The sequence below is a fragment of the Hyalella azteca genome, unplaced genomic scaffold (genome assembly GCF_000764305.2).
Source record: "Hyalella azteca isolate HAZT.00-mixed unplaced genomic scaffold, Hazt_2.0.2 contig6004, whole genome shotgun sequence".
NCBI lineage: Eukaryota > Metazoa > Arthropoda > Malacostraca > Amphipoda > Hyalellidae > Hyalella > Hyalella azteca.
In genome coordinates this window covers 15,528-24,902 of record NW_025936176.1, presented here as the reverse complement: position 1 = coordinate 24,902, position 9,375 = coordinate 15,528, and the positions used below count along the sequence as shown (strand labels likewise).

General features: G+C 38.1%; 1 protein-coding gene across 1 annotated transcript; it reads right to left on the bottom strand.

Moving 5' to 3' along the window:
* Positions 1 to 135: 135 nt before the first annotated feature.
* Positions 136 to 2,644, bottom strand: LOC108674434 (protein mono-ADP-ribosyltransferase PARP11-like). The gene is made up of 3 exons (XM_018162381.1): positions 2,043 to 2,644; positions 713 to 817; positions 136 to 241 (listed from the first exon to the last, which is right to left on the bottom strand). The coding sequence occupies exons 1-3, from the start codon at positions 2,642 to 2,644 to the stop codon at positions 136 to 138; spliced, it is 813 nt and encodes a 270-aa protein (XP_018017870.1).
* Between the last annotated feature and the right edge of the window lie 6,731 nt (positions 2,645 to 9,375).

The window sequence follows — 9,375 nt, the reverse complement described above, 5'->3', positions numbered from 1 at the left end:
CGGGTAGTACTCTAGTCTTCAAAACAAGGCGTAGTACAGCGGGTAGTACTCTAGTCTTCAAAACAAGGCGTAGTACACCGGGAAGTACTTTAGTCTTCAAAACAAGGCGTAGTACAGCGGGTAGTACTCTAGTCTTCAAAACAAGGCGTAGTACACCGGGTAGTACTCCTGAGAATTGAACTTGACGAAAATATACGGGTTGGCGGTATCGTTAACCGTGGTGTCGAAGGGGCGCTTGTATCTGCAAAAATAAAGCAACTGTTCCAAATGCAACATCATAAATAATAATTTGTAGATAGTATTGATTCCAGCCGCAAGGCTACACTACAATGTTTATATTTAAATAAAAAAGAATTTAGTGGTATACGTTTATACTCGGCATATTCGTTCTGAAGTGATACATGTTGTTATGGGTACACATCACTTGAGTATCTAGCACATCATCACCACACGCATGATTTGCGTTGTTACTTGAATAAGAACAGAAAATACTAATGATGTTAACATGATTCTGTTGTTGGTGGCTATATAGTAGCTTCTATATACTATACTATATACTATAATTATATACGTAGTATACACTATATGAACTATATTGAGATTTAGGGTATTTAGAGTTAAGATATAGGATATTTAGGATTGATATATAGGATATTTAGGATTGAGGTATACTGGTATAGGATATTTAGGATTGAGCTGTACTATGCAGTACTCGTCTTTCGGAGGCTTGATGGTATTTGAGTCGCCGGTGGTGGTGAGTCCTACGAGATCATTGCAGATGAAAACTGTATCGCCATAGCGTCGAGATTCACTTGCTCTGCAGAGATAAAAAGAAATTACAATTTATTAATGAAGTGTCAGTTTACGTGGAATATAAAATAAATGATGAATGATTAATAATCAGAAAAATTAATCTGCTATAATGTCCAAATAGTGTCACTTTCTGCTGATAGTCCTGATACGAACTTTTGCTGTGCCAAAATTAATCAGGCTGACCCACACAAGGGCTCAAGTATTTCACTATATGGACAAAGTCCCGTATATTTCTTTGAGTTGAAAATTGAAATCTTTGGTCGCTGGCAGTTTCTTACAAGCTAAGGTCATGACTAGAACTGACATGCCATAAACGATCCATATTCATGAAGGAAATTTCGATAAGTCAATTCCCAAGTAATGAAGTTCGGTTTTCCTGCAAAGACTCTTTCAATAAATTACGTTAATAGATAACGCAATTAATAAATCACGCAATTATTAAATCACGCAATATACACGACAGCTAGGTACATGTATTTTTCATTAGGCAATTTGAGAGTAAGAGGATTCGGCAATAATATTCATTTTAAGGTTTCCAAAATATATTTTGGAAACCTTAAATGAATTATTGAGTTATTGAGTTATTNCGCACTGTCTCTTATACACATCTAGATGTGTATAAGAGACAGGTCCTGTGCTGTGCCTGCTCCGCTTCTTGTTACTGGCGATTGGCGCGTCTGCGTCTCCGTTTCTTCCTTACTCTTTTCTTTCTTGTTGTTATTTTTTACTCTTTTGCTGCTAGACATTTGTGCTATCGCTCATCTACTGATTTTTTTATACTTCTAATGCTTAGAATTCCTCTTTGTATTAATTTGCTTTGGTGATAGTATGGTAAGCGCATATGCATTGTCTGTCTCTTATACACATCTAGATGTGTATAAGAGACAGTTAGTACACGTAGCGGCCTAAATACATGAAGCGGCCTAAGTTCACGTAGCGGTATAAGTACATGTAGCGGCCTAACTGCACGTAGCGGTCTAAGTACACGTAGCGGCGCAGATACTCGTAGCGGCATAGGTACTCTTAGCGGTCTAAGTACACGTTGCGGCCTAAGTACACGTAGCGACCTAGGTACATGTAGTGGCCGATAAGTACACGCTGCGTCTTAACATCACGTCGTGGACGGTCTCTCACTGATTAGTGAGCTCAGCTTGAAAAGCGGAACTGATTTAATGGTTAATACCGCGTGAAAATTCAAATGCGCGCTTACATAACAGGAATCAACTTACTGGGATGCGAAATAAGCTCCTCTTCCGTACAGTTGTCCAGTCTTGGATCCATGCAGTCGCCAGTCGATGTTACCGTCGGCAATGGATGTGACGTTGCTTGAGCTCGTGCCATGGAAGAGCCATTTCACCTCGTACTGAACAGTTGGATTCTGATGTTGAAGTTGAGCTCTCTTGTTTTCAAACGCAGTTTCTAGGTAATGGTTGTTGATTTTAAAGAGGCTGTGGAGGTTGAAGTTTGGTGATGTGGGTTTCAGCAGTTGTAGAGCTCTTGTGTACTCACCATCTTCTGGTGTAATTTCTGTAATTTCTGGAGACATATGCCGATGGAAATTCACAACACAACGGAAAGGATCTTTCACTCGTCGGACGTCCCTGGTGACTTGGGTTTTCAAGTTGGTCTGTTTCATCGTGGTGAAATCAAGAGTGTAATTATGTTCTAGACTGCTGATTTGAATTTTCGAATTAGGATTTTTAGCAAACTCTCGCTCTATGGTTACTGAGGAGGCAGTCACACGACAATCTAGGTCATTACCAGAGCTGACATTTCCGTAATCGATCCAGTAGCCGTTTTCATCTCTGAATTGCCACTTGTACTCCGACATTTTGGAATAGGCGTAGTCGTCAATGGAAGCCGAAACTGGGAGTGTAAACTCTTCGGAGTGTGGAAGAAGAGGTCGTCTCAATTCGGGAGCTTATTGTTGTGCTGGTCTTAGGTATATAGTTTATTAACATAATAGCTGACTGATAAATCGGCTGTGAAAGAGAACGAAACTCTGATATAATAAGTTTAATACCACATTAAGTACCTGGCACATTATGAATGCGCAAGCGAACTAGAGCCAATGACTATATTTTTAAACACGCATGTTACCTCGCATAAACTTAGTCTAAAAATTCTTAAAATATAAAATAAATGTTTTCATTGAGAGTAAGGATGTGGGCGGAGCCTAGTGAGCGAGTGGAACAAGTTCTTAACATGTTGTAGACTCGTTCAATACATGTGCAAACTTGAATGAGCGCTTTTGTCCCCTGCACAACTGAAATAGTGATCAAAAGAGTGCATGATAAGTGTCATTTCTATTACAGGTGAAATGCCGTGGTGAGCCATGTGGCTGTAAAAATTTCAGGAGGTTTCCGATTGAATAACGAATAGATAAGTTCGACTAAATTATGACAAATTTAGAATTTAGACAAAATTAGAAGAAATGATAGTTCGTTAAATTGTTGGGTCGAATTAGTCATATTCGTCGTCCCATGAGAGAATTAGAAGATGATTTTTGGATGAAAATTTGCTTTAGCATTTCCACCGTCAAGATTCCACACGCGTTATATAAGTTTTTATTACTTACAGTCTTGAATATTAACATAGATTTATTATGATATACTCTTTGATTTACAGTGCATAATTTCTAACTTATTATTACTTTTCTTTGAATAATCTATTTCTATGAGACATGCGCTACAGTTTTTTCAAGCCAATTTACCTATAAATTTAAACGCAAAGAAAATTCATAAAACATATAAACATATATAAAACATATATTAAACATATATAAAAATATTCATATCTTCATATAAACATTATATATCTTTACAAAAATACATCCTGTATCTTTACAGAAAACAAAAGCATCATATCTTACCAGACAAATTTTACATCGAAATCTCATCGTTCCCTTCAACCCATTTTACTGCATTTTTGAACTGACGATGTAGTTGGTTATATGATATGATATATACATATATCATAAAAAAACATATGATAAATATTCGGGGAATTTTCTTGGCTTTTAAATTTCTAGTTAATTTGTGATTCAAGTCAACAATAATATTGGTGTTTTAAATGTTGAATCAATTAGAATCTAATTGATTGGTGGGTCATCTAATTATTAGATGACCCACCTCACTCGTCAATTGTTCAACGTTGAATGAACTAATTTTGTTGCCACGGCTGTCGCGAAGTCGGTATTAACACACGAAGATTTTAATTTAATAGTCTTTACATGCAAGCGTTGATGACGTAAGCTGCAAGTGAAATTTGATATTAGTTAATAAATCATCTATGTAACTTACAACTGGACGCCATTTTTCATACCTGATTGTGACCAAGCACACGCCGTCTTTGCCTCTAATAAACTATTCAGTGACACGAGATTATAGTGTGCATTTCTCGAAGGATTAATATTACTATTGACATTTGACAATAGTACTGTGTAACTTTCAACACTAACACTAGGTGATTTTTGAAAACCAAAAGGAGAGTCGTTAATTAAACTTGATGAAGAACTAGGTTTATAATTTTAACAATTTTAGCTTCGGAACAAATTCGCGCAGATATGCCTATTTTGCTCGCTCTTGCCAGCGCTGTGGTTAAGCTTGGAAAACGATTACGATGCCTAGAATCGTGAGACTGGAGATGAAGCTTTTAGGAAGCCAATATCTTAAGATTACACAACACATTCAAATACAAGACATGCGCCATGAATTTGTTCACTATTTGATTTTTCTCAGCCGTCAGCAAGGCCTGTGCATGTTAAGCGAGAGAACAGGATAGTCTCCCGCGAACCTTTACCATTATGTTGAGTTACACATTTCTCTTTAAATACCCCTTCACTTGTATTCTCGGCAAGAAATGTTGACAGTTTTGGTAGTTCAGGCTTCCGCTTGGAAATCATTGATGAAACTGGTGACACTTTAGGTCTGGGATCCTGACAAAACAATTGTCAAACTCTATACAACGAGAGGACAACAATGGCTTGGCGTAGATTGTGCATACAATGTACATAATGACTTCAATTGCATAAACTTAGTATCAATAATTCTAGAGTCATAAACAAATAACTGACAGGAGGGAAGCACAAAGATAAAGTGTGCAGTATGAGTTCCAGTCGGATCCGATTCCATTAAACCTGACCCGTTGTCTTCTGCCTACTATATAGGAAATCTCTGATCCATTGGAGTATATTTCCCTCATTTCCCAAAGACTTCACTTAGCGCAAAAGTCGCTCATGTGGAACACTGTCAAATGCCTTGGCAAAATCGAAGTACATTAATGTATCCACTGGCTCCCTTTCATCCAGCACGCGATTCCAATCATTCAAGGTAGACAGGAGATTAGTGCGACATGATCTGCCAGCAATAAAGCCATGCTGATAGAATAAAGCCCTGCTGACAGAAAAAGCCATGCTGACAGTCGGACAGAACATGGTCAACAGTCAAGTGATCAATAATTCTATGCCTCACAACCGATTCCATCACCTTACACACAATACTTGTGAGACTGCTATCACGGTAATTACCGGGGCTACCTCTGTCACCTTTTTTTGAACAGAGGTGTCACTTGAGCTTCTTTCCAGTCGGCCGGCAAAGTGGTGTAATTAGATGGTGCGAATCCCCAGAAATTTTGAACGATGATGTTATTCGACTCCTCAGGAGCCAGGGCTAAATCTATTAACTCCGATGTCATAGACTATGTCTCCTCCAATAAGTATGCTTATCACAGATCTAATAATTTCTGAATATTTTGTTTGGTCGGTGCAGTTTGAGGAGTATGGTCTCTCTTAATTAAATTGTTACGATTCATGCACCATTCAACTGAATGATTTGTGTTCGAAATAAACAGCTGACAAACCAAGCAAGGGTTCCTTCGAGATTGGACACAGTTATTCTGTAATATATGCTTATAATGTCAATGCAACAGTTCTTCCAGGTTTTGCATTGGTTTGTTACTTCGACTTTGGATAGTCGCCATATATAAACACGGTTATCCAGCATTCATAATTACTTGCTTCAACAATCAACAACGAGTTGACTGTTGAATCATCGACCCTTGCAACCGATAATGAATTATTCCATGTTTGAGTTACTCATTTCGGAACCATGTTCGTATTGTACTATATTTTGCATTGGGCAGATATATCGTGATCTAAGCACGGAAGGATACTATGATATTATAGTACCTGAGTTAACCGAACAATTCGTTACAGCGGACCATCTCTTCCCGACGCTTCAACATAATTGCCGCATTGGCGGTGGCCGTGTCACAGCGGTAGTCGGACGTTACTTTTTTGATGAAACGTGTTACAAACTTATTTCTAACAATGATTTTTAGCTCAATATAACAAATGCACACAATTATAGTAAACCCACCTGTAATATCCCGAGTAAACAATTTGTAGCTAGATTCCTAGCCATCCGCTGTAGCTAATTTTATTTAGCATGATGAATTGGAAATACGCTAAATCTAGATGGCGTTTAGATCTAGAGCCGAAGTGCCAAGTCCATAGAAGCCCAAAGCAAAGTTCCCGTAGACCTATTACCATCTCAGACGAATTTGTATTAGAAATTATAAACATTGTGGTTGAATTATAGGAACAACAAATATCTTGATAGCACGTTTGCACAAGTGCCGAAGTAAGCGTATGCCCCCCGAGTGAGAATATTAGCAATATTTTTATGAATAAGATGAGGACATACTATTCGTTTACACAAGAATATTCAGTGCATTGCAAACTAAAAGCCTTACTTGCTAAAAAGGATCCCTTATTTATAATTAGGATAACGTGTCAACTCTTTTAACTATCCAAATCCTTTTTTTTTATAATTTCTCATCAACTGGAGTGTCAACATATGCAATATGCACGAAAAACAGATTCAAATTGCCGAAAAAGTTTATCAATGAAAAGTCGTCACCAAGTGGAACTTTGCGGCTCTGGAACGAGCACACCACCTCTAAAGATCAGCGCACTCTAACTTGTTTCTTTACGTTCATTGCCCTAATCATGACATTCGTTGCCAAGTAAATTATTCAAGTTGGTATTTTCAGGCTAGGCAAATTTCAGCTCAAGCCTTATGTATATTTTACATTAACTTTGCGTGCATTGAACGAAATTTTTTTTTTTTTTGAAGCTTGTCCTAAGTTCTAATTCTATTCATGTATTCGCTAGGAAATTGTCGTATTCAAATAAGTGTTGTACTCAAAAAGAACATGATTCATTTAACATCGCAGAACATTCACAGCTTGCTGCGGTCTCTAACACGCAAGTCACTGCTACAATTTTGCTATGCTTTACCGCCCGCCTTCCTCACCGGTTCTGACCAGAAACTAGCGCTTAGAGCTGCGATTCTAACCCGCACATCTTTGCTATGATCCTGATACTCTGTGTTGGCAACATTTGCTCATGATTAGTAGCTCAATTTCGCGAAGTCTCTCCAAATATCGGTTCGTTATAGCATCGTTGACGCTCCGAGTATGAACGCCTTCAAGAACAGACTAGACGAAGCTATGCAGGAGCATATGTTCAGTCTTAAAATGTCTAGCAAATTACGGACCAGGCAATAAGTCCAGACGAAGCTATGCAGGAGCATATGTTCAGTCTTAAAATGCCTAGCAAATTACGGACCAGGCAATAAGTCCAGCAGCTATCTCAATCAATCGTCAGCTATGGAAAGATCGGGTTCCAAAGGCCGGATCCCTTGTGAATCAAGTCACGACAAGTTCAAGAATCGGCAACAGGCCAGGGGCCTATTTCTTCAGTGCCGACACTTCTATTCTATTCATTAATCAATCGTCCGTTGACTATAGAGGCAACTTCTATGGTAGGAGAAGGAACAAATTTTGGTAAACTCAACTTTCGTGTTCAAAGAAATGTCTGAAGCATCAAGTATCTATGTACATATTTGGAAAGTTCGTACTTATTATTGTATTGTGTACATACACACTGTGTATTTTTCCGGTTTCCTTACGGAAAGCGCATTGTCTGGGAATGCAGAAAATGAAGAAAACCTGGATGACAAGCGTATTTAATTATTCCCTATTGCTTCAAGGAAGATGTTAAAAATTCTAGGCCTGGGCAAGGTCACCAGTCGAGGAATCATACTCTCCTCTGCACTTCTAAACCGAGCGTAGTACACCGGGTAGTACTCCTGAGTATCATACTTGACGAATATGGTTGGTTTGGCGGTATTGTCAACCGTGGTGTCAATGGGTCGGCTTTTTCTGCAAAAAAAAAATAAACAAAGAAACCTCAGTTTAACAGACATCACCATGACTGGCAGTTTGCATGGAGCATAAAATCTATTATTTATTTCATAAGCCATAATGTTTTTGATATTTAGTATATTGCACTAGCATCAGTTTATATATACACAATCTATATGTTGGAGTAAGTAGGACTTATACAAACACAAGCTTATTTATATAGAAGCACCTGCTTATTGCCATAGTGATATATTACTCATGTTACGAGTACACCTACATTGAGTTTCTTGTACACGATCATAACGCAAATGATTATCGTTGTTACATGAATCTACACATACGATAACATGAATGTTATATAGGATAAATAGGGTTGAGATATAGGATATATAAGGTTGAAATATAGGATATTTAGGGTTGAGATAGATGATATATAGCGATTGAGGTATAGGAAATTTAGGATTGAGGTATATGATATTTATAATTGATGGATAGGCTAGTTTAAATTCAAATATTGGTTATTTAGGATAGAAGAATACCCTGTCAAAATTTTCGTGCCGATTAAGGTCGTTTTAGAGGAACTATGTTCGGCTTAGGGGTGAATCAGGAGCAAGTCGGCCACGTAGGGTGTTTTGCTTCTATTAACCAGCCTCTTTTGGAAGTCAATTGCCCGGTAGGCCAAATCTGCGTAATATGATTAAAAAGAGCAGCTGGTCAAGCTTCGCCATGATGCCCCTGGTCAAACGCTGATAACGCTACCATATGATGGGATACTGAAAAAGGTAAACGCACGAACAATCAAAGTTCCCGCCATACGGGGGTATGTGGGGGTCAACCTCCCACACCCCCCATCCGGACAGAGCATACCGTTGCAGAAATACGAAGGCACCAGTTTGAATAGAACCGTGAATCGATCAGTACGTAGTGAAGAGTGCTCAATGCTTATCAAAAAGGTACTAGCCTATTATAGTTTTGTCTCATTCAGAGAGCTATAAACAATTTGATGCTTTCAGAGAGCTTTAAACAATTTCCTTAAATTATGACGTATTTGACTGGAAAATTTAAATTATGAAGGAAAATTTGTTATGTTTTTCCCACGAGTATTTTATTGACAAGATGTAGTTGTATGGTGTATCTTTCACAATCACTTCTTTCAAAACGCAGCATTGCAGCAATCATACGATGCAAGTTCTTTTTTCGACAATAAGATAAGATTCCATGCGAACATTTCTGAACTGATCATGTTATTTGATCAGTTCGTTGCAATAGGTACTTCTCAAGTTCTCGTCAGCAGGCGACATTCATCATGACTAGGCCATTCATTCATCAGGATTCATTGTTCAAGATCAAGAT